General features: G+C 41.4%; 1 protein-coding gene across 2 annotated transcripts; it reads right to left on the bottom strand.

Moving 5' to 3' along the window:
• Window positions 1-1,989: 1,989 nt before the first annotated feature.
• On the bottom strand, window positions 1,990-20,921 carry col1a2 (collagen, type I, alpha 2). Of its 2 annotated transcripts, XM_046416730.1 has the most exons (51): window positions 20,713-20,921; window positions 18,880-18,884; window positions 17,845-17,856; window positions 17,444-17,479; window positions 16,855-16,938; window positions 16,190-16,246; window positions 15,819-15,863; window positions 15,632-15,685; window positions 15,417-15,470; window positions 15,199-15,252; window positions 15,030-15,083; window positions 14,620-14,673; window positions 14,337-14,381; window positions 14,082-14,180; window positions 13,874-13,927; window positions 13,426-13,524; window positions 12,994-13,038; window positions 12,589-12,687; window positions 12,352-12,405; window positions 12,129-12,236; window positions 11,972-12,025; window positions 11,705-11,803; window positions 11,377-11,430; window positions 11,147-11,245; window positions 10,995-11,048; window positions 10,805-10,858; window positions 10,608-10,661; window positions 10,406-10,459; window positions 10,262-10,306; window positions 9,721-9,819; window positions 9,468-9,575; window positions 9,286-9,339; window positions 9,112-9,165; window positions 8,323-8,376; window positions 8,139-8,192; window positions 7,888-7,995; window positions 7,635-7,688; window positions 6,940-6,993; window positions 6,580-6,741; window positions 6,331-6,438; window positions 5,896-6,003; window positions 5,612-5,665; window positions 5,406-5,513; window positions 5,201-5,254; window positions 4,941-5,048; window positions 4,687-4,740; window positions 4,283-4,390; window positions 3,933-4,176; window positions 3,612-3,796; window positions 3,251-3,493; window positions 1,990-3,057 (listed from the first exon to the last, which is right to left on the bottom strand). In XM_046416730.1, the coding sequence occupies exons 1-51, from the start codon at window positions 20,780-20,782 to the stop codon at window positions 2,911-2,913; spliced, it is 4,071 nt and encodes a 1,356-aa protein (XP_046272686.1). In that variant the 5' UTR covers window positions 20,783-20,921; the 3' UTR covers window positions 1,990-2,910. The 2 variants fall into 2 exon arrangements, with proteins under 2 accessions (XP_046272686.1, XP_046272687.1); XM_046416731.1 differs by lacking the exon at window positions 17,845-17,856.
• Window positions 20,922-24,625: the final 3,704 nt, after the last annotated feature.

Raw genomic sequence — 24,625 nt, 5'->3', positions numbered from 1 at the left:
GAGCTGCATTTGTCATTATGGCTATGTATATACAGTACGTAGAGCTGTGACAGTGTTTCTCCAGGATGCTACATGGTGATACACAGAAGACTACACTTAAGTAAGAAATAAAAATATAAACCACTGGTTTGAGTCCCAGTCTGGGCACTTCTGTGCGGAGTTTGCACTCTCCCAAAAACATGCACTTTAGTTAAATTGGCTACTCTGCATTGTGACCAGACATGAGTGTGTGTGGTTGTGTGTCTTTGTGTCTCAGCCCTGCTATTGACCAGGGTGTACCCCGCCTTTCACCCATAGTGAGCTGGGATAGGCTCCAACCCCCACCCCCCCGCAACCCTAACGGATAAGTTGTATAGAAAATGAATTGATGGTTAAAAAAAATAAAGAATGAAATAGAAATAGTATAGAATAAAGAAAAAATGTAAAAATATGCACAGATGTACACAGTTTTATACACAGTTAAAGCACAAATAACACAGACAAGAGTGTAATACAACAAGACATTTGAATGTGGTTGTACATGTGCATGTATTGCAGAGGTGTGCAAGTTTTGGATGTGCATATATGTTTGTGTGGAGTTTATGTGTATGTTTGTAAATGTTATGTGTATGACTGTGTCAGTTCTGTCCCTTGGAGGTTAGAAGTCTGATGGCTTAGGGAAAGCTATTTCAGAGTCTGGTAGTGGTGGACCGGATGCTCCAGTTCCTCTTTCCAGACAGCAAGAGGGTGAGGAGTGTGTGTGGGGGAATTATATACAGCAATTATTTAAGAGATGAGATTTGCAAAGAGACCCAAAGGCACCAGATTCACACTGCCAACTGGTTACATTTAAGTTGATTTATTGCAGATTCTTTTAGGAATTTGCAGTGCTGAAGTCCAGTGTCAGCTAAGGTGGATCCTGCATAATTCCTTGTTGCCCTTCCTTGTAGAGGGGCCTTGTGTTAAAGTACAATATCACTGACTTTTAGTTTTGATTAACTCTGCACACAAGCCCACATATCCCTAAAAACAGATGGACCTCAGTGCTCCAGCAAAGGGGCACTCGTTGGTCTCTCTGTCTTGGGCATAGAATGAAGGAGGAGGCAAAAGGGTCAAATATAGTGGGGAATAAGGAAGAAAATAAATATTAAATGCCATGAAAAGTGATGTAAAAACCACCACTATTGTCATTTTAACTGTACCATTTTAATGCAAAAAACACTGTGTGTGTTTGTAGTCTGATGTCTGTAGCATTTAACTTCCAACCTATCACCTTGATATAATTAGTTTTATGAACATACTGTAGACTTATTGATGCATTTTGTGTCCAAGACATCCAAGGCCCTGCTGGTCAGTGGTCAAAGATAATATGCCTATTTGATTGTCCTAGAGGCAAAGTTAGGTGCTATATGCTAACAAAAAATTAAACAAATTTAAAAAAAATGCTGCCCTCTAGTGCTTAGAAAGTGATTCAAATGACATTCAACTCCAGCTGAACAGTGCTGCTTCAGCACATAGGGGTATATTACATAACAATTCTCTGAAAGCTTGCATATCCCGGTTCCCTCATCACACTGCTTCTCCGCCTTTAACAAAGTGATTTCTGCAGGAATACCATGTTCCCATATTGATTCTAACTCGTATTTGTGTGTATGCATCACGGCACTTCAAGCCTTGATCCAAATCAAGAAATTTATTTGGATGCAAAAGCTGTATTATGCAAGGAAAAGCAACATCAGAGGATGCATATTTACAAGAAACAATGCACGTTAGTAATCACACATTGGCATGGACAGTGTCAACAGAAATTTACTGTACACTAAAGTTGTATGTACCATTGAAAAGTAAGAAAAGGGGGGGTGGTAAATGAGGATATGGCTGTGCTTCCACAATAGGAAGATGTTTTAAGTCAGTGATGATATGGAAATCATCAGCCAAAGTAGAACCCAAATACAGTGACGCACCTTCAATTGTGTCATTAAAACATGAAAGCACTTAAGTCACTGAGTATTGTGTTTTGGAACATTGGACATGCTTTATTTCAGAACTTTTCACAATTTATTTAAACATCTCACATATACAAAATAGGTACAATAGACTTTGTGGTGTCATTTTTTTGAGAGAGAGAGAGGCCGCCTAAAAACCATTTAGAATTGGATGAAATATGTGCTGTCAGTATGAACACTGTGTGGGATTTGAAGAGTAAAAAAGCCTGAACAAAAAACCAAACCAAAATAAAACAACAATAAAAAAAAAAAAAACCTTCTAGACAAAACAAAAAAAAGAACAAAATAAAACAAAAACCAAACATCAGGTTTAGGAACATTCCACATGCTTAAAGTGGGGGAGCATCAGGGGACGAAGGCAAGACTCCTTATAGGTCAATACAAAGTAATACAGTAAAAAAGTGGTTTGCTCCACAGCTGCATATTAGCACCATAGATCTCTGCTTCAAGTAACTGAGCACCTTCCGAAACGGGACAAAACTTGAAGCATTAGAAGTCTTAACATCTCTGTTGTGGACCCAGGTTTTGTAATAGTATTTTCTTTAGGTACAGGCATGAGGTAGTTTAAACCTTTTTTTCATGGAAATTGTGGTTTTAAACCTCCTCTTTGGAAGATATACAAAGACCACAAAGTGATGCATACTTTCAGCGTTTTTATTACACTTCTTTTATTTTTTACAAAAGGATGGCATGATGTCCCACAACAAGGTGTTTTCCCGCGTCCCTTTGGGTTGCTGTATTAATTTGCATTGCACAAATGCTCCTCTCAGTCCGTTCAGTCCTCTCAGATGGTTGCCCATCTTAAGCAAGTGGATGCGCAGAGAGAAATCAGCATTCAGTATAAAAAACAACACAGAAAGAAGGGCAGAGATTTTGTTTTTTCGTTCTTTCTCTCTTTTTTGGTGTTAATTTATCATGAGTCTATTTATTTGAAACAGACTGGGCCAATGTCCAAACCAAACTCCTGCTCAGCTCCACCAATGTCCAAAGGTGCAATGTCGAGGATGGGCAGGCGAGATGGTTTATTTGTTCTGTACTCAATCACTGTCTTGCTCCATTCACCAGTGTGTCTCTGCAGGTACAAGGAAAAAAAGGAGACCTAATTTTAGAATAGTGGCAAAATAATACAAATTGCACAGCTGGAAGACAAATTAGCTCTGTCTCATGGCACCAACATTGCATTAATTTAACAGTTTAGAAACAGAATCATTTCACTCTCATGAGGATGAATAAAGATGGAACAATAAAGAGAAAAAGCTACTCACAGTGCAGCCATCCTCCAGCACGGAGAAGGTGAAGCGGCTGTTGCCCTCAGCTCTCAGCTCCACATCGTTGGAGCCCTGGAGCACCACAGCCTTCTTCAGGTTGCCGCTCTCACCATCCATGTAGGCAATGCTGTTCTTGCAGTGGTAGGTGATGTTCTGGCTAGCCTGGTTGGAAAGCAGGCGCATGAAGGCCAGCTGGGTGGCCATGCTCTGGGGGCTGATAGTCTCGTCATTGTAGGTAAACTGCACGGAGAAAAGATGGACAGTCAATATTTCAAATATAGAAAATTGCTGTTATTTGTCACTTCCTGGTCTTGTCTGCTTTAAAAGTAAAATATATCTCCTCTCTGTAGATCCTCACCTCAGTACCACCGTTGATGGTCTCTCCGAACCAGACGTGCTTCTTGCTCTCGGTGCTTCTGTACCAGTTCTTCTGGGCAATGCTCTCAGGGTGGGCATAGATGCAGGTCTCACGAGTGGTGAAGTCGCAGAAGACCTTGATGGCATCATTGGTGCAACCCTGGTTGGGGTCAATCCAGTAGAATCCTACAGAACAGGAAAAAGAGGGCCAGATAGATGGAAAGAGTTTTTCACTCTTAGCACATTTGCTCTCCGAAAAGCATCGAAACCTTACTATATGTACAGGTCTATACAAGAGTCTATCAGATTGAACTGAGCTTACCGCTGGTCCACTCAGGGTGACTGAGCCTGATGTCACGGCAGGTGCGGGCAGGGTTCTTCCTGGATCCTTCAGGGGTGAGCAGGTTCTCGATCTGAGTATTGAGGGACTTGATGGTGGCATCAACCTCATAATCCTTGGCTCTCAGAGCAGGCTGATCGGCTCTGTACTCATCATATCCAGAAACATCATATCCACCACCAGCGGGGCCAGGAGGTCCGGGCAGACCGGGAGGTCCAGGAGGACCCTGATATGGATAAGAGAGTGCATTGATATGCAGGTCCCAGTTGCAGTTGCAGCCTTTGATGTACAACAGAGCTGAACTGTTTGGTTTACAAAGTAGATGTGCTTACAGCAGGTCCAACGTATCCAGGGGGTCCACGAGCACCAGGAGCACCAATAGTACCATGGCTACCAGCTCTGCCATCCTTACCAGGGGGTCCATGTGGTCCAGCAGGTCCCTGAAGAGGAGATCATCACATAACACAGTGACACATTTGTCCTGAATCACATATGACTGTAAATTACAGAATCTCCAGTGAGTTGGACATCATGAGAAGCACAAAATACAACAGCGAAAATTATCAAAGGGAACGGGATCATCATATTCTACTTAAAACAATTCTACATACAGTCTCTGCTGTGTATCTATTGTTCTACTAATTACTATCTCATATATAAGTAACCAGTTCTGAACATGGTGTCTCTCTGAATACATATGGAATAAGAAGACCACTGGGGTTAGGATTTTACTCACTCTGGGTCCAGAAGGTCCAGAAGGTCCAGCAGCTCCAGTGTCACCGGAGGGTCCCTAAGGGAGAGAGAAAGTGCATCACTGAAAGACACTGTAGCAATTAATAAGACTTTCTCTGCATGCAGTGTTTACTTTGTGGTGCTATTATAAGTGGCAATTCAGCAATGCATTCGGGAATCCATGTGCATCAGGTAAATATCAGTGACTGTAGCTGTTTACATATTTTGTGTGCATTATGATGGTGTGCCGTGACTCACAGAAGGTCCAGGCATTCCCTGGAGACCAGCATGTCCACGCAGACCCTTCATGCCTCTTTCTCCCTTGTCTCCAGCAACTCCCTTCTCACCACGGGTTCCAGCAGGTCCCTATGACACACACACACAGAATGTACATCAAACAACAAACATCATGTCATTAGAGAAGGATTCATACAAAAAATGATATTTGGTATGCTTGTGGAATAACAAACAATATTCTATGTGAAATTCTGGTTCCTGTACTGGTTTATAGTACTTACAGCGGCACCTCTAGCTCCAGCTGGTCCAACGGCTCCAGTAGGACCTGATGGTCCCTAGAGGCAAGGAAAGACAAGAAAGCAAGGATGAGTGAAGCAAACAGGTGATGTATCCTGCAAATGTTGCTACTTGGAAATGGTAATTTAGAAATTAAAATAATCTGTCAAGTAATTAGTCCATTTTTAATGAATAAATGTTTGCACTTACAGCCTCTCCACGGTTTCCAGGTCTGCCAGCAGCTCCAGTGGGTCCAGCAGGTCCGGGGGCACCAGCAAGTCCCATAGCACCAGCAGGTCCTTGCTCACCACGGTCTCCCTAAAGATTGGTGAGACAGGGCAGATGCAGGTCAGAGCACAGCATATCCGTGTGTATTATGCTTACAAAGATTCTTAAGGTGTTTGAAGGGGCATTACCTTGAATCCAGGAGCACCAGGACGACCAGGGGGGCCATCGTTACCAGGGTTACCCTATAGATGTCAAAAAAAAGTGTGTGTTAAATTTTAATATCAGGCGTCAGGTTGTTGTAGGTGCATGGAATGGTCTTCAAATGAGCTGTTTATGTGAATCTACCCTACTGAATAAACCAATATATAATAACAATACTTCTACTTGGAATATTTGAACACTCTCTTGACAATTTACTTGTTATTATTAACAGGTCACTGCAGTGCTCTTAACTAGGCTGTTCAGTCCTTACCTCACGTCCAGCCTCTCCCTGGGGTCCAGTCATACCAGGCAGACCAATGTTTCCAGGGGGACCACGGGCTCCAGGGGGACCAGCAGGTCCAACTCTACCAGGCTCTCCCTGTCATACAACACAGAGAAAAATCACTAGGTCAAATGTCAAGCTCAAAGGCTTCATACTCTATGTATGTATACAATGCAGTTTTGACATTCTGTAAGACCTTTTCTATCTGAAAATCTTGTATAACCTTACACACATTCATATTTAAAATTATTTTACAGTTATGTATTCTTAATTGAACTCATAAAATTGAACTGCCTGGGACAGTGCCATCATGTTGGAGGTGAAGGCCTATTGTAAGTTTGAATGATAAAAACATCTAGTTCTGAGTTGATCATAGTACTGGTGACTCCTTTGTGGGCACTGTCAGTGTTAATTTGTACATACCAAAGCACCAGGGCCACCAGGTGAACCACGATCTCCTCTAGCACCAGGCAGACCAACGAATCCCTGAGGTCCAAGAAGACCAGCACTTCCAGGAGCACCAGGAGCACCCTAAAGAATCACAGAAGATCACTGTATGACCACAATACATATAAAAGCTTAATAATGTTTATTTTTCCACCTGTTGCTGTTTTCAAAATGTCACTGTACAGTAGTCACATAAATTTGATTAAACAAAGAGCTATAACTTACAGCTGCACCAGCATCTCCAGAGGATCCTTTCTCTCCAGCTAGACCAGGTGGTCCAACCATACCCTGCTCTCCAGGAGGGCCGGCGGGACCAGAATCACCACGGGCTCCACGAGGACCATCCTTACCAGAGGGACCAGCGGCACCAGGGGGTCCAACAATACCCTGAGAGAGTAGGAGTAGGAGTGAATGTGTGAGTGAGTTTGTGTGTGAGTGTGAAGTAGTGGCCTATGAAAGCACATATGTCTCATACTAATATGAGAATCAGCATTTGAAAAACTTACTTGTGTAATACAATGCATTCATTGTGGATTTGTACGTGTGTGCGTTACAAATACTTGTAAATATAAAATCAATACTCACAGCAGGACCAGCAGCACCAACTCTGCCAGCAGCACCAGGGAAACCAGTCAGACCCTGACATTAGAAACACACATACAATCACAGGTTGTAAAGAATGTATAGTGTTATCTATTTGTGTACATCTATGTGTGTGAGAGTGGACATCAGAGACATGATCATTTTTGGCCATGGAGCATAAATGAAAAAAAAAAAATGTTCCATTTTGTGATTCCTTTTATTAATTTGTGATTTTTTCCTTGTGATTTTGACATTTTAAAAAAGATGTCTTTGGGACTGCAAGGTTAAAGGTCTAGTAAGGAGAACTGCTGCAGCCTGCAACTTCATTTATTCTCAATAACAGAGCCAAGGAGACCATGCATGGAAGGCTAAAATGAATCCAAATTTAGCAGTTTGTAGGAAGAAAATATCTCCATGGTACTCGCTGTGGAAAACTAACAGCTGCTTAAAAACAGGATAACAACAGACAGTACACATTTGACAAAATCGGCTTTTTGATTTTAATTTTGCCTCACTACATGCTCTATCAACTTTAACTGGCTGAAGTGAGAGGGTGTTTATGAGAGTGAAAAGTACATGTGTGCAAGAGTGATTAAATCTGCATTCATGTATGCTGTCATGTTTTTTATAGCTCTTTCATGCTTGTGGATGCAATAAGTGGAATCAGGACAAATTCTTTTTTATGTTTCAGTACTCACAGAAGGACCAGTGTCTCCACGAGCACCAGCAGGTCCAGCAGCACCAGCAGCACCCTAGATGCAGAAGAGATGAATAAATTAGACACCATTCCACAATATCTCATCTTGGTTTATAAACTATAACCCTAAATTCAATCCCAGAGATGTTAAATATAATCTGGGATTAAATCTAGGAATATCAGACCTATCCCAGTCAGATTAGATTTGCCAGGTAGCAATGCAACGGTGTGAATCAAATATAAACGGTACTAACAGGAGGTCCAGACTGTCCGGCGGGTCCAGCAGGGCCAGAGGGGCCAACTTCTCCCTTTCCTCCGGCAGGTCCACGCTCACCTCTTGCTCCAGTCTGACCATCAGCACCCTGTAGGGAGGAAGAGTAATGGCGTTGGGTCACTGTCTGAGCAATTGTGTATGTGTGTCTATGTATTTGTGTGATAATGACATCCTGCTGCTTGGACAGGATTTGTGTATATTGTACTGCAAGGCGATTAGTTGCAGGCTTACAGGGGGTCCAGCGAATCCGGAAGGTCCAGCAGGTCCAACCTCTCCACGCTCTCCCTGTGGACAACAAGAAGTTGGTCAGAAAGACTGCTACGTCTCGCCTTAAGGTCTTCATCTGATATTTATATCAACAGCGAATGTGATAAAATGTGTAATTTATCAAAGGAAGTCAGCCTCAAATACTTACAGAGGCTCCACGAGGTCCAGCAGGTCCAGCAGGTCCAAAGGCACCACTCTCACCCTGGAGGAGACACCAGTGAGTGCTTTATTAACTTAGCATTATTCCACTTATCCATAAATTCATATAAATGCTCTTGAATTTTGCAGATAAATTAACAGCAGTAGAATCTACAAAGAAAAGTTTTGTCGATTATTCAAATCAATTTTTCTTCTCAAAAGTTAATAAATTTGAAAATTTGATCAGCTGATGTAAATGCTGCAAATGAAATCAACTGTTTTTTGTCTTTATTATACTATGTGATACAAATATAATGTCATATAATGTCAAAAATTTTGAAAACATATTAAAAGTGTTTATTTGTTTTGTTATATTTATTGTGTCATTACCAGCGATTAAGTTATTGTGGAGCTATTCCTGTAATATCATAAAATAACCATCAGGTGGCAGTTTCAAGTTCCTAACTTCAGACACAATGTTACTGTGGGTGTAATCACAATTTTCTCCTAAAGAGGACCATCCTAAGACATTGAGTCGGACTAGTCAGCCCAGAGAGATTTTATGACCATAATTTGATCTCAACCACACGTCTTTATCATTTTCCGTTGTAAGTTACTGGCACAAGAGTCCGTCCACCATCTTGAATAACGCTGGAGGCAGCTATCTCTAGGATGTAACAAAGCTCCCTAACATGAATTAATAATTATTATGGTGTAAATCCTGAACACTGCAATTTGAGTGGTTTCTGTCATGATTTATTTTGTGCAAAATAATAACATACATATTGTAGCCACTTACCTTATCACCATTGGCACCAGTAGGTCCAGGAGGTCCAGCAGGTCCAGGCAGTCCCTAGAAAGAGAGAGAGGAGGATACTAAGACTGAGTTTCTGTTTCCTACAATCCACACTAATGGAGTGGCTATGATATTTCTCATCAAGTGCCTTGACAAGAATTGTAGAAATTAACTTACACGGGAACCATCTCTGCCAGCGTTACCATCAGGTCCTTTGTGTCCAGGTTCTCCCTGTAGAGGGTGGAAGAGGGTGGAAGACAGTGAATCATGGAGAAGAAGCTCATTCTCATTAACAAACCTTACTTATTTTGAGTGATAAAATCCTGCTTTATTTGAAGGTGGCAGATTTTGGAACTTACCTTCTCTCCCTTGACTCCAGGGGGGCCAGCAGCTCCACGCTCACCAGGCATGCCACCAGGTCCCTGGTGTCCAGGACCACCAGCTGCTCCAGCAATACCAGGCTCTCCCTAGATACAGACGTGGAAAACTATGGTTCATTTTTTGCATAAAACACACACACTTTTGTAAGTGCATGATTTCATGTATGATGATTTCTTAAGTACATGTTTTCATAGTTTGGCCACAGGATTATTCTTTTTGCCATCATCTTACCTTGCCACCATCAGTTCCAGGGGCTCCAGCAGGTCCACGGGGTCCCATTGATCCCTGAGGTCCAGAAGCTCCGGCAGCGCCAGGGTTACCACGCTCTCCCTAGAGGAACACACGGAGCCAGTCAGTGTCTTTGGCTGTGTGTATGTATGTTTTATTATATAAATGCAAATATAACTTGCCACAGTGTGAAGCTTTCTGCTTGAAAGAATTTTGTTCTATTCTAACTATTCTGTTTGAATATCTTTGGCACCTTTTGAAAAAATTGAATAACTTTATACTTTTTCCACCAACATGAAATGGGTCCCTTTCGGGATTGCACACCTAATTTTGAACCGTTAAGAGTGTTTCGACCAAAAAGTGGCTCAGAATGTTTCCAGCTGTAACTGAAATATCAGATTTTGACCTGAAGTGCGAACAGTAGTGGAAGATTGAAAGAGAGGATGTAGAAGGCATTGATTGAGAAATCAAGTGAGAACTTGCTTTTGATGATAACACTTAATATCTAATCTAATATAATGACAGCGTGGGCAGGTGAACTTACCTTGGTACCAGCAGGTCCTGCAACTCCCTGGTCTCCTGGGATACCCTACAGAGACAGGAATGGTGGATTAGAAATGCACTGTTTATTCTACAATTTCTGTGGTTTACTGCACAACATGGGAGAAACTCAGTATGTGTCTCTTACTCTCTCTCCAGGCTTGCCTCCCTCTCCAGCAGCTCCAGCAGGTCCAGGCAGACCCTGAAAATATCAAGCTAATCAGGACCAATGCACTCAACAGGGCCATTTATATAGATGCTGGTATCAGGTACGGGTAAATATATGAAATGCTTTCTGGTGTTAATTTCAGAAAGCAATCGTTATAATACAGAAGACGAAGGATTCAAACCTGGAAGCCAGGAGCTCCAGCAGGTCCCTGCTCTCCCTTCTCACCAGAACCACCCTGTAGGAAGAAAGAGAGTATATCAATGTTAAAAATGCACACTGATGGTTCATATAACAAAGTCATATTATAAACGTTGCATCCATTTGTCGAGAAAAAGGGAAACTACGACTGAAATGAATGCTGCATGTAAGGACACTTACAGCAGGTCCAACAGCTCCAGTAGCTCCGTTGTTTCCATCAGGTCCAGGGGCTCCCTATGTGCAAAAATAGGAACATGATAACTACGATGATAACAACTGCCAAATCATATGGTTTAGATGTTAAAATGTTTTTATCATTGAGCTGTCATGGAGTATGTCATAAACACTTGCTGGGGATTTTTTCACTTACTCTCAGTCCAGCGGGACCAGTGGCTCCCTTGTCTCCAGGCTTGCCAGGCTCACCCTGAAGGAGGTCAAAGGTAGATTAAGCACATGTTGAGATAAATTTAAGGAGACAGTTCCAAATGCTCATTTTCTAGTTTTGGCTTCATTCCTACTTACAGAAGGTCCCTTGGGTCCGGGGAAGCCAATGTTTCCAGGCTGGCCTCTAGGTCCAGTTGGGCCGGGAGGTCCAGTGCGGCCATCTTGTCCAGCAGGACCCTGGAAGAGGAAACAGGAAGTAGAACAGGAATTCACGTAAACAGCATTCATCTGAGCAAAAGAGTGTAGACTGAGAGCAATGGAAATGTCTGTATACTGAAGTAAAATTTGGAAAATTCAGATTTACTCACAGCAGGTCCCTCCTTTCCTGGGGGTCCAGAGCTTCCAGGGCTTCCAGGGAGACCCTGTGGAAAAATAAACAATCAGTTATTAGATGTAGCCATTGTCATTAATTTGTACTGTTACAGCTTTACCCCAGGGCCATCTACCTTTCATCAAAATCTTGGGTTTAATCATCCACAAATTCAATATCTTTATACCAAAAACCATTACAGCACTTCTGCTCCAGGCTGTTCTAACTCAGCTAATCCAATTCTCTAAAGGTCTGTTTTCCCTTTAAGGTGTCTGTGATTTAGTACACTGCTGTCATTCAAAAACAGAACTTAACAAAAGACTTACCCTGAGACCAGCTGGGCCAGGCTCACCAGCGCGGCCAGCATCTCCAGGGGGTCCACGAGGTCCAGCAGCACCAGTGGCACCACGGGCACCAGGCATACCCTACAAGAAGGAAACAAAGCGGTCCAAGAGAAATGAGGGGGAAGATTCACCTCATCACTGACTGTTGACTCTATTTTGAAGTAGAAGAGTACTTTGTTTTTGGTATTTCATGAATTTAATTAAATATTAAATCAATGATTAATATTTAAATACTCATTAAACACTTACAATTGGGCCAGTTCTTCCCTCAGAGCCAGGCATACCACGACTGCCAGGAGCACCCTAAATGAGACACACAAGCATTAGCAGATGATCCAAGTAACATAACATCTGGATCTGTTTGGGTGGAACATAACCCCATGAGGGACGTTGGCCTGGTACTCACTCTAGCTCCACGGTTGCCAGCAGGTCCAGTGGGACCAAGCTCACCAGTAGGTCCTCTCTTGCCCTCCTCACCCTGAGGTCCAGGGGGTCCCTGAGGTCCAGAGTTACCCTGAGGATGGGAAAAGAGAAGTTGAAGGGGTAACAGTCATTAAAAGTGCTCAAGTGACCATCTTCAGATTCAGTTTGATGAAATTTTACACCTAAGGTTTAAAATGTGAACTTACGGGCTCTCCCTTGGCACCACCGTCTCCCTTAACACCCTGAGCACCAGGATCTCCCTAAAGGTAGAGACACAGATGAACAGACAATTAATGAAAAGATCAATCATCAGATGTACAAGTATTTGTGTTTCTGAGTGTCTGCATGATGAGTGCATGTAGGCGTTGTGTGTAAATCTGAACGCTTCCAAGTGGTTACACATGCTTTTTGTGGATGTTTGTGTGTATTGATTATGTACTTACAGAAAGACCTCTCTGTCCAGCAGCACCCTGAGGGCCCTGGGGTCCAGGTCCTCCTCTTGGTCCAGGGAAGCCAGGAGCTCCAGCAACACCAGGGGTACCCTAAATAACAGCCATGATAGACAGGTGAGCATCACTCAAGCTCAACAAAATATTGACTTTATTTGATCTCTATTCCATATCTGAGTTTTTGCCTTTTTTCATTGTATACTTTTCATCTATACAATTAATAAGATAAACTATATTCCATTAAACTGTAACAAAAATGCATCCTGCTATTAGTAAAATTACATCATGTTCTGAAATTACCTAACTTTATATATGCTGTTTTTGTAGCATGGCACAGATTTGTGCCCCCAAGTGACCTATGGCCTACATATATGTTAATGGTACTTGTTGAATACTTACAGCAGCTCCCTTGGCTCCATTCAGACCATTAGCACCAGGGTTACCCTGGAGGGAAAGAACAACAAAATCAGGGAATCCAAAACACTATAATATGGAATATGTGATAATATTGCACAGTGTAACTACGTGGCAATATAGCTGCTCTCTAAAGGTTTATTTACAGAGTTTAAGTGACTTAAGCAATCAGTTAAGGGACAAATGAATGGATACTGCTTGGCTCTGCTTCCAAAGTGCAAATCATTTATTTATTTTTATGATTTAGTATAAATGTCAACATTCATATTTAATGGAAACAGAGTTTTGGCATTGATTAATCGAGTCTGGAACAACATAACACTCAAGATTAAATCAAGGACTCAACTTAAATAAAATTCATGTTTTAACTTAGAATTTTATCCATGACAGGACACAAGTGACAGGAAGATGACTTACAGGAGGACCAACGGGGCCAACAACACCATTGGGACCAGGCTCTCCTCTTGCTCCCTGAGGTCCAGCTGGGCCTTGAGCTCCAGCAGGTCCGTTCTCTCCCTGTCAAAGACAACAAAATACCACCAAATTAAATAATCAGTTCATTAATATCTGCTGGCTGATAATATTATGATGAAAGCATCCTTAGAATGTTGAACAATATATTGGTATGTTCATTAAATGGTATGCATTTAAGTGGTTTCAGTGTAACTGTTTTTAATGTACAATCTTTCAAGCATGAAAAGATTTACTGTTGCATATACAAACTATTCTATAGGATAGTATACAAGATGTTTACAGTACATGTTAATGAGAAATATGTCCTTTTGTGACCTAAATTTGAACTTGAACTCCAGGAGGATATATTGCAAAGGGCAGGAAATGCCACAGGAAGTGAAATCACAGTTACCTTAGTACCAGGGCCACCAGGGAAACCTGGGGGACCAGCAGAACCAATGGGACCCTGGGTAAAAAAACAGCAGACACGAGTTCAGAAGATGTGTAATGTATGTTCACATTTAGCTAAAGTTTAAAAATTGTCTAATATCTTTCTGATTATATTCACAAAAGGGATTAATTTCACTATCATAAACAGGCTTTAATGGGCCAGTACTCACAGCAGGGCCGGCAGGTCCAACATTGCCATCAGCACCACGAGCACCAGCAGGACCAGCAGGGCCAGCACGACCTCTCTCACCAGGCAGGCCACGAGCTCCCTACAGAAAAATAACAAAAAAGGACAGCAGCGATGAGGAAATGTCTTTACTGCAATCAAATGGCAAATGAGGCATTATGGCAAATTGCTGAGGTTTGCTAACATTATTAAGATTTTGTGCATGAATGTTGAATCTAGTAGTAGATTAAAAACTTACAGCCAGTCCAGGACTTCCAGCAGCTCCGTGGGCACCAGGCTCACCCTATAGGAGAGACAGGAAAAGGTGATTAGCTATCTGCAATGAAGTGACTCAAGGTCACAGATTAACAGGTCAAATAAATAAATTCAACTGTGAAAAACATGTATCATTGCAGAAAACAGAAAATATTCTCTAGCTCACCAAGAACAAAGCGATGACTAACATCAACTTTATACCCACTAGGTTTTTACATGAAATAAAGTAGTTGTTGCTGCAGTCACGAGGAAGGCATACTTCTTACCTTGGGGCCAGCGGCACCAGGCTCTCCCTTGCGTCCATCCAGACCAGTATAACCCTGAAAAACAGAGAGAATGATATGAAGAAAGATGCTTATGATTACCTTCTACTGGTTCTAAATGTGGCACAAGGAACAAGGGACGTATAGATCTATTCTTGTTTGACCTCAGTTCAGAAGACATCTCACATGAGTCATTTAGGAAGCTTTTCTGTCGTGAAAGGTCATTTCACAGGATATTTGGCTGCTTTATGTCTTCCACATAAACTAGACACTTTCCACTTTCCTAATAATCATGAAGCCATTTTTCTTTGTGTGTTGGGTCAGTTTTGGCTGCTTGCTGCAAGCCAGTGACCGTCAGGTGAGTAAGATGCATTAAAAGTTCAGGTCAAGCAGAGGAAAAGTTGAATACTCACTCTGTGTCCCTTCATTCCTGGAAGTCCAGGGGTTCCGGGGAATCCACGAGCACCCTGCAATTCGACAATTTTTTAAAAAAAAATATTACAAAAACATTGTCCATATTTACAGTACATGTGCTTGTTTGTATTGCGTTTCATTCTTCTTGTTTGGGAGAAAATCCCTTACCTGTGGGCCAGGGGCACCTCTGTCTCCAGGCTTACCAGGTCTGCCGTTGTTACCCTGTGAGTCAACAAAACAGATGTTATCGCTTCATATTTTGGCTGCAGGAAACTCAACAACTTAAACCTGCTACAAGACAGCAGGGGAAAAACTGACTTGTTGCAAAACTTGTAAGCAAAAGCAGGCCTTGAAAAGTACTTGTAGAAACACAAATGTATACATACATCCTCGCCAGATTTGCCAGGGGGTCCAGGGGGGCCACGAGGACCAACAGGGCCCTTGGGGAAAGAAAATCAGATCATTTAAGATCTCAGAGATTACATATGCTTTTTAGAAGATTGCATCACATGGGTAAGTCTAACAAGGAAGTGATACCAAAGCTGTCCTACTATCAGATCATCATTTGAAGAATTGTGAATATTTTGGAGGATAGTCTTACGCTCTGTCCAGGCTCTCCGGGCTCACCGGGGTGTCCGGTGTGTCCCTGAGCTCCCTGTTCAAAGATGAGACACAACCAATCAGTCCTTCTATCGACAGTGTAGCAACAGCTCATTGCATTTTAGAGCTAGTCGAGTTTCATTGGATTACTCAAAATGTTGAATTTGCAGTTGTGTGTCTGAACTTACAGGAGGTCCAGGAGGTCCGGGAGGGCCTCTGGGACCCATCATACCCTAAAAAGGAGGAATAAGTAAATCAGTCAAATCATTCATCAGTGTTATGTACTACTATGCTACTACATGCCCCTGCATGAATGTGTATGCATCTGTATCAGGACTGATAGATAGACAGATAGATAGATACTTTATTGATCCAGAGAGAAATTCATGACTGGACTCAAAACTCAAATGTGTGAGATATCCTACAACAGACAATATATATATATATATATATGTATATATATAGTGTGTGTGTGTACGTGTGTGTGTGTGTGTGTGTGTTCATGTGTATATCTGTGTGTCTGTGTGGATTTGTGAGGCATAAAGAAGGGGGTCCTCACCATGGGTCCAGGGCCGGGATCAGGAGCTTTTACACCATCATACTGAGCAGCAAAGTTCTGTTAAACAGAAAGAAAGACAGACGAATTAGTCATTAGAAAAATGTTCAATAATATATCAGGACTGCTGGATAAACAAAGCATCCATCCAGTTCAGATAAACAGCAGTGGTCACTTTTTTCTGCAGTCGTTTATGACCTATGTTATTAGCATGACACAATAATGAGCCATGAAAACAATGCTTTTTGTACCAACAAAACTATTGCAAGTGAGCTTTTAGCACATTTTTTTGGGCTTGAACACTTGAAAAAAGAGATGGAATACACAGTAATGGTAACCTAGTTATGTATTATTTGTGTGTTGTAGGCTACAGTTCACAGGGTTATCATGTTATCGTTCATAAGATTAATACGTTACTGCCATTTGAACATAGTTGATAAGAATTTGGTTTTCCTAGGTGGAATAAAACAAATCTGTTGTGATTGTAGCTCAGTGCTGCACACAGTCATGGCCTGTAACCCCTTCAAACTGACATATTTTGATGCACAGCTTGCGTTATGAGCATAATCACATCTCGTGCTGCTTTATCAGAATTTTTAGAACACCTCTGAGATAAACACCTCAAAGCAGAGCAGCGTTTAATTTGTGAGTATAAACAGTCGACTTACTCCTCCGAGTCCAGGGGGACCAGGGGGGCCAGGAGGGCCGGGAAGTCCGGGTTTACCATCTTTGCCATTTGGTCCTGGAAGACCCTGTGAAACACAGATATGGTTGATATATTGAATGAACACCATAACTGAATTAACAGCTGCTGATAGAACAGTTCCTGGCAAATCTTTGATTATTCCTTTTCATTACAGAAACATGATTGCATCGATAAATGGATGAAGGTTAACCACTTAGTGTTATTATAAATTAAAGTTATTATAAAACCTGTTGAGCAGATGCCATTTCAACAAAAGGGTGGGAAAAAGCAAAAAAAATTCAGCAGACAATAAAATAATTTGGGGGGGGGGGGGGTCATTATTTTAAATTGTACCATCAGTACCATCTATTCACATCACTGTTATTGCAAACGCCAGACCTATGAGTGATGTAAACAAAGGGGTGTGGCCTAATGAGGTTAGAAGGTCAAATGACATCAACAAACACAGATGCCAAAGATGCATTGAAAATATACAACATCATAAATGGTCAGATTACATATTTGGTTAACAGTTGTTTGATCAAAGGCACCAGAGTTTCATGTCGGCTTACCCTGTCACCTCGAGGTCCTTTCTCTCCTCGGGGACCCTGGAGCAGAAAAATCACTCAGTCAGACCAAAACGCACAGCAGATGGCTGCTTCAGCAACATACCAGCACCAAACTTTAGCGAAACATGCCAGGTGCTAATCCACACTAGACTACGTGCAACAACAAGCAAACTAAAAATCAGATTTGAATTATATTCAAACCATCTGGTATATCAATAAAATGTGTATGTTAACAAACTTGACCTTACAGTGAGAGGACAAGCAAGTAAAAACACATTTCAGTGATTAGCCTAAACATCATCAAGATGCCTTCTGCCCTTGTCCAGTCTAAATTACTCTTTATGTGTCTGATATGCCACATTGTAAGTGCTGAATGACACATAAGAATAACATTATGTGCTCACCTTGAGTCTTCCCTAAACAGAAAAGAAGATAAATAAATATAAGATTTATTTACTCAGTCTTTTCTCAGGCTATATCAAACACTCAGCTCCCTTATCTTTAGCATAAGCGTGATGATAAGTGGCTGTTGTTAGGGCAAAAGGCTGACCATGCAAACATCATGTGATATTGTCACAAGGGTACATAAAACGTGCTCATGCAGAAACAGGAATTCAAATGGAAATGCAGTGGAGCAGTGTGCATGTGACACAAATGATCAACATGTGCACAGAGGATGGTGAAGGAAGCAATATGATAAAGTGTCCCAGACCAGACTTAGTAACCTCTCGGCAGTGAGAGCATGTCAGCCCATGGAACAAACAGAGCTCTACATGGTGCGTACTGCACCTTTAAAACGTTAAAAAGCTGCTGATGATGCTGCAGACATCGTGCTGATAGGTATTGATTTTTAGGCAATCTCAGTTATGTGCAAAATGATTAAAGCCAGTGCTCATCGGGTTCTGTTTGGCTACTGTCTTTCCATTAGGGAGGCCTCAGTCTAGCACTGTTTGATATTACATATTTTTTTTAGTTTAGTTTTGTATGAGCTGGAGATCTCAACCTTTGTAACTGTTCTGAGATCAGCTTTCATAATTGACTTCCCGAATCAAGTCAAAGAGGAAGATTTCAAACTGACCCAAAGCCAGCTGTTAAGGGCAAACCTCCCTCTGCCCCTCTCAGCTGTCCTCAGAAAGGACCCTTTGTACCAGGCCCCATGAGTGCCTCAGAGCTGTGGTTTTAGCTTTCACTGACACAAACTTTAGCCAATAGGACCCTCACCTACTCATGGACAGGAAGGGAGAAAACTGCAAGAAAATAACTTGGTTCAGCAGTAGAAATTCCTAAATGAAGAGCTCTGCCATCACTGAGATTGCTCAAATGGTCAAGACCAACCAAGGAATATTTTGCAGCGTTTGGAAGGAAGAAAAGGGCAAAGTGACAAGGTAAAGCTATCTTTAAGAAATGTTGCTTTCATGATTTCATGCATGTGTACTAACCGAGACTGTGGCGTTGGAGAGATGAGGAGGAGGAAGAGGGAGAAGAGGAGGGTGGGGAGAGAAGAGGGAATAATTCGTTAGAACATGATAAGCATTTTTAGAGGAAAACAACCTGGAAAAGAAACAATGTAATTTCCATTCATCTATATTCTTTTCAGTTGTATTCCCGTAGGTCGGAGGTGTATTCTCTAAAGTCTATGAGTCTACAAAAGTATACACGCTGCAAACGTGTATGCACTGTGGGAACAAACTACAGTATGCAGAGACAAGACTGAATGCTTTCATGTAGGAAATTAAAAGCACAACGACCATGTTAAAATCTAATACTGTTCAAAGAAAACTGCAGCTTAGAGACTATTTGGTATGAAACTGAAAGCTGAGCGATTTGATTTTCTGATGGCCCACGGTGTCATTTGTAGCATGAGGATTTATGACTGTGAGAAAACAACCGCTTATCACATCTACCTCACAATGCTGAACAAACGCGTCCGTCAGGCTTGCAAGAGTTAACCTTCCCGCATCGTTTATTCACTAACAATCTGCTTGCTGAAGTCCCAGCCGTGTCTAAAAGTGTAGCTGAACGCCATCTGTGCATGGTGCACCTCTTCAAACTGTCTCGACAAATGTGAATTTTAGTGTTCAGTAGCATTCCATATCACGAGGATGTGGCTGCCAACAGGCCTGAACAGGTAGTTTATGCCCTCAGGACAGGAATAGTTGGCCTTCCACTTCAAACAAGATAAGAACTACAACATTTATGACATCTGTCATTTTTATCTGACTTCTGCTGCAATATTATTGAATTTTAAGATCTTGACTTAAAAAAGGAGGTGGATTTTGGATTAGTTTGAATGATTTTAAAAAATGTGAGCTATTTTGGGATTCTGATTGTGTCTCTCATCCCCACTTTGTTGCAGCTGGACATCGACTGCCCTTTCTGAATCTGGACCAGCAGGTCATGGCTGATTTTGGCGCTGCTGGGACCGCCCCGCGAACTCTAACACCTCATGCCCAATCAAGACCACAGGGTGGCGCACTTGGGCATTAAAGGTGACATGAGACAATTTATCATATCACCATATTTAATGTGCTGTAATAGTGAAAAGGTTGCGAAGAAGCTTAAACTCCAATACATATCTTGGAGTTTAAGCTTTACATTTAATTTTGTGACTTAATAAGGGTTAATCACGCAGTAGACTGTAATTGTAAAGTAAGTTGAGCAACATTTAATTTAACAAAATTATTTCAATGTGTAAGTAGTAGGAGTAGTAGTAGTAGTCTCTCTTCTATTTAAGCTTTGATAAACAGATTTGTCTCTCTTCAAAGAGGAAAATTTAATTGGTGCCAAGTAGGTGTATGCACCCATGGCCACCAGGGGGAGATATTGCAGTTTCCTATGTAACCGCTTCATCCCTTGGACATCTGGATGGAACAATATGTACAACGCCCCACCAAGTTTCTGATCCTATGTCTAAGAGAAAAGTCACATTTAGCCTGTTTTAATAACGCCACATGCATTAAAAGATTTGAAAAGGCACTATGACGACTCAATTAGAGGTCTCTTTCAAACGGAAACTTTTTTTGTTAGGAGTGCAACTTCTCCTTGTCGGAAACTAATCAAATCATTTTAAATGTATCCTTGGAAAAAATAAAAAAACAAAGGTGAAGAATCCTCTGCATGAGCTCAGTCCGTTGAGTTTTATTCAGCAGTGCTTTGCGCTGTCTTCAGGTTGACCTTGATGTAAGTCCCAAACAAAAGCCAAGCGCAAGATCCTCAAGCAGTGGGACCCGAAAAATATCCATCACAGAAAAAGAGCAGATAATCAAACTTACATTGACATGATGCTAGGTATGAAGTTACTGCAAGCAGCAACAGAATCCGGGTATCCACAAAGCTGAGCATGTCTAAGCAGACATGCAGACTCCTTGTGCTGCTGAGCCCTTGTTTTTAAACAACCTTCAGGAAGGCATACAGTTGTGGTGACACGAGTAACTCCAAACTTAGCAGAAACCTGCTGCCGTGATGCTAGAATAATAAAGTTCTATCAGGCCTATATATACGGCAGGAGGGTCCCTGGTCTGCGTGTCAAAAGTCAGCCCACCGGCCAATGGGAGAAGAGAAACCCAATCTGACTCCCATCCCTCTCCAGCTCACACTCAGTCATGTGGTGCTGCATCTCCCAGCCTCCTCTCCACCAGAAACTCTTTGGCAAGGCTTTGGCGATGATGACGAGTGCAACGTTTTAATTAGATCCATTCTTTTTGAGGACGTGGACAGCGTCGAGGTTTAAAAGGGAGAAGTAGGCCTTCGTTTTTTTCCCTCTTTTACGGGTTGTAGTGAATCCGGAGTGTCAGTACTGAGGTACGGGATCCGGGCACTCAACCGTTTTGGTCTGTGCGTAAAATGTGCCCGTTTTGGTGGGCGTCGGTGGGCACCAATTGACACCAAGAGGGCCCCGACTCTTTTCCATTTTTTGGGATTTTATGGAGGAAAACGCTCAGAGAGAGTGTGCAGGATTACCTGTTGAATCCTCGTTGAACTACTGGAATTTAGTTCGAGTTGGCCTCATATTGTGCCGTTTTACGCACGGATTTTTTTTTTTTTAAAAAACTTCTCACATGACAGCCTTCTTCCAGTGCTTTGCAAGACATTTTAGTGACAACCGCTATTTTGTGTATTATATGGCTAACATCAACATCCCTCAAATAGATGCTGTATCATCTCTCATGTTTTCACTCAATTTCACATCACATTTCCTAATTCACTGTGTGTCATTGTCAAAAATATGTTTCTGCTCGTACCTTTGGAACTTTCTGTAACACTTCCAACCTCTTTAGATCAGTTAGTTTATCCACTCAGCAAAATCAGCGGAATGCAGTGATTCACATACACCGACAAAACACACAAAAAAAGAAAAAGGTATCTCTCAACCTCTCTCTCTCTCTCCCTGAGCAGCTTTTACCTGCCCACATGACCAGACATGTCATCTACTCTACTATGACTCCAACAACACACAGCGTGGCCCCCACACTGCCTTATATTCTATATTGCGTTGTCCATTTCAGTGAATAAAGCGCCCAGCATAAACACATTTCAAGATATGTGTAGTGATGCACTCAGTGTTTTAACACTTTATATTCACATGCTCCTAACTGTTGTTGAAAGACAGACTTCAAAGATCATGACCCTGTCCTTTAAAAATGAGAACATTACTTATTATCATGGAATAAACCATTAAAATCAGTGCACAATTTCCTCAAGTTCGTATACTGTACTTATACTGTGTATTCCCCGTTAAACATAAATCTGCTGCACACTACATTCCAGCTGTAATCTTTTATTCCAACTTAAATTGCAAAGACATACTTGTTGCCTTTACAACATTTATTTTATGAAGATGGACTTGCCTTAAGAAACACAAAAGAATTGGAAAAGGATCTCCATTTTGATCCTCCTCAGTGAGCACGGATGGACATACTGGGCTTTGTCTGATCATAAAAGTCTTGTTTCTGAATGACTTTACCATCTACTTATTATGTGTTCTAAAGCTCTTTTTGCAACATAATACACAAACTGGTGCTATTTAAGTCACTGTAAAGGAGTACAGAGAAAATACTGGAAGTATTGTTATATTATAGTTTCTTGATTCATCTCATATAAATGCACAGCTCTTGTTTGCCTCCTGCCCACAGACAGTCCTGTTCTCTTTCCTTCCCCCTCTGAGCCAAAAGAAAAGCAATTGTTGGACACTCCCAACAACTTCACCTCAGCTCTTCCCTGAGTCAAACCAGAAAGATAGAAAGACAGAGAAAAAAGGAAAAAGAAAAAAAAAACAAAAAAAAAACGAGGAGGGGCGAAAGAGATCAAATGTGTTTTAAAGATGGCAGAGCTCCCACTCACTGCAGAGTTACATTCTCATGTTTGTTGAGGAGCTGAAGCCTTGAAGAGAGACCAGACAGGCGGTGTAGGAAATCAAAGATGGCTGCAAAGCTCCACATCATCAGACTTTTTTCTCTTCATTCAGCCACATTCCACATGAAACAGACACGTATGTTCAATCCAAGTGCTCTGCGTAGTCATTTAAAACATGACTTTTATCTGACACTATAAAATGATCTGAAAAGTTTTGGGTCAATTCTAATAGTAAAGTAGCATAAAGACAGCAGATGAAACTAACTGAAACAGTAAAAAGTAAATAAATAGATAAAACAACACCAATTTAATGTGAGTTGAAAATGTTCCAAAGCCCCCATTGCTATTTATTTGTTAATACATTTTCCATGAACTATCTGCAGACCAGCCCTGTTTTCTCTCGAGAATGTGAGGGTCTCCTGCAGGTCAAAAAGTTTGTCAAAGGGGAAACAGACAGCTAGTTTAGGTTTAGCTCCAGATGCAAACCTGCTTCTTGACTGAAGATCAGCACTACTGCTGCTGCTACAGCTTTTGTAATGTGATTCAACTACTAAATCTAAACCCATTCAGACATATTTCACTGAATTCAATGAGTCAAATTTTTTTTATATATATACAAGAAATATACATTCAACAGCCTGAAATGTGACCAGATTGTATCTATTCATTCTTTGACCTGAACACTTAAAAAAACAAAACAAAAAAACTTTCATCCATTTTGAATCATCAAACATCTTGCTCCTCTCCTCTGCTATCTCCCATACTGCCAGCTGGGCCTGCAGACAGATTCCTCCAGATGTGCTGTGCTCTGATTGGCTGTCTAACTTGTTTCCTCACTGGCCTCAGTCACCGAGTCTCGTATTTCCCTTCTGATGCAGAAGAAAGTGCAAAGGATTATGGGTGAAGCGGATCCTCTTGTGTTAGGGGTGGATGTCCACCTGTCAGCCAGCTGGTAAGAAGCAGAGCACACAACCAGAGAGATCAGGAAGAAAGATTTGATCGACTGCTGTCTGTATAGCTGTTACATCCCTGATTGCAAAAATATCAGAGTATATCAGATGTTATTACACTATATTGAAAAGATGAGACGATGATACTTTAAATGACATGTGGCAAAGCATGAAAAACCTTTATCATCAGAGTAACTTTGCAGTAACAAACCATGGCAGGAAAACACCCCTCACATGCATGGAAGCATCTCAGTGCTCTGCGTTTATTCTTTCAGGTTTTTCCTGTATTTTGTCCCCTTCTGCACCACATCACACATACTATTAATACTGTTGTATTAACATTATAAAATTAATAGTATGAAATTGCAGGATATTTTAAAGCATTTTAAGTAGGCGGTGCATCCTGATTCTACTGCATCAGGGTTCTACTGTAAAATAAATATGAGGCATAAAATTCAGCTGTCTATAGAGCAGGTGTGTTGCAATACACTGGTGCTGACAATAACTGTGAGATTCAAATATGATATTGTGTTGATATGATAACACTGTGCAGAGTTTAGGGCTTGTGGAGCCTTTGTTCTTCTCCTAAAGACAAAACAGACAGTAAAAAAGTTTGAATGAATGTGACTCATAGCAACTGTGTGTCGAATCTTTGGTAGATATCGCAATAATATTGTTATTCGAAATTCTCTTGACGGTGACAATCGTGTAGCAAAAATCTGAAGCTGTGACAGCCTCATTGCTGAGGAAGTTTAGTTATGGAGCAGAGAGAAAGAGAGAGTTAGTGATTGAAGAGGAGGAGCACACACACACACACACACACACACATGCACAAACACACCTATAATCCATCCACTGACTGAAGCAAAGAGAGAAAAGACAG

Source organism: Scatophagus argus, chromosome 17 (genome assembly GCF_020382885.2).
Source record: "Scatophagus argus isolate fScaArg1 chromosome 17, fScaArg1.pri, whole genome shotgun sequence".
Lineage (NCBI taxonomy): Eukaryota > Metazoa > Chordata > Actinopteri > Scatophagidae > Scatophagus > Scatophagus argus.
Note: the sequence above shows the minus strand (reverse complement) of the source record. Positions and strands in the feature narration are given on the sequence as shown.

What these genes read in the sequence shown, in the direction of transcription:
- col1a2 (XM_046416730.1), bottom strand. Translation starts at nt 20,782, where the DNA reads ATGCTCAGCTTTGTGGATACCCGGATTCTGTTGCTGCTTGCAGTAACT. An exon ending in CTGGTCCCGCTGGACTGAGA is followed by an intron (nt 10,859 to 10,994) that starts GTAAGTGAAAAA and finishes TTTTGCACATAG; the next exon opens with GGAGCCCCTGGACCTGATGG. An exon ending in TGCTGGAGGATGGCTGCACT is followed by an intron (nt 3,058 to 3,250) that starts GTGAGTAGCTTT and finishes TTGTACCTGCAG; the next exon opens with AGACACACTGGTGAATGGAG.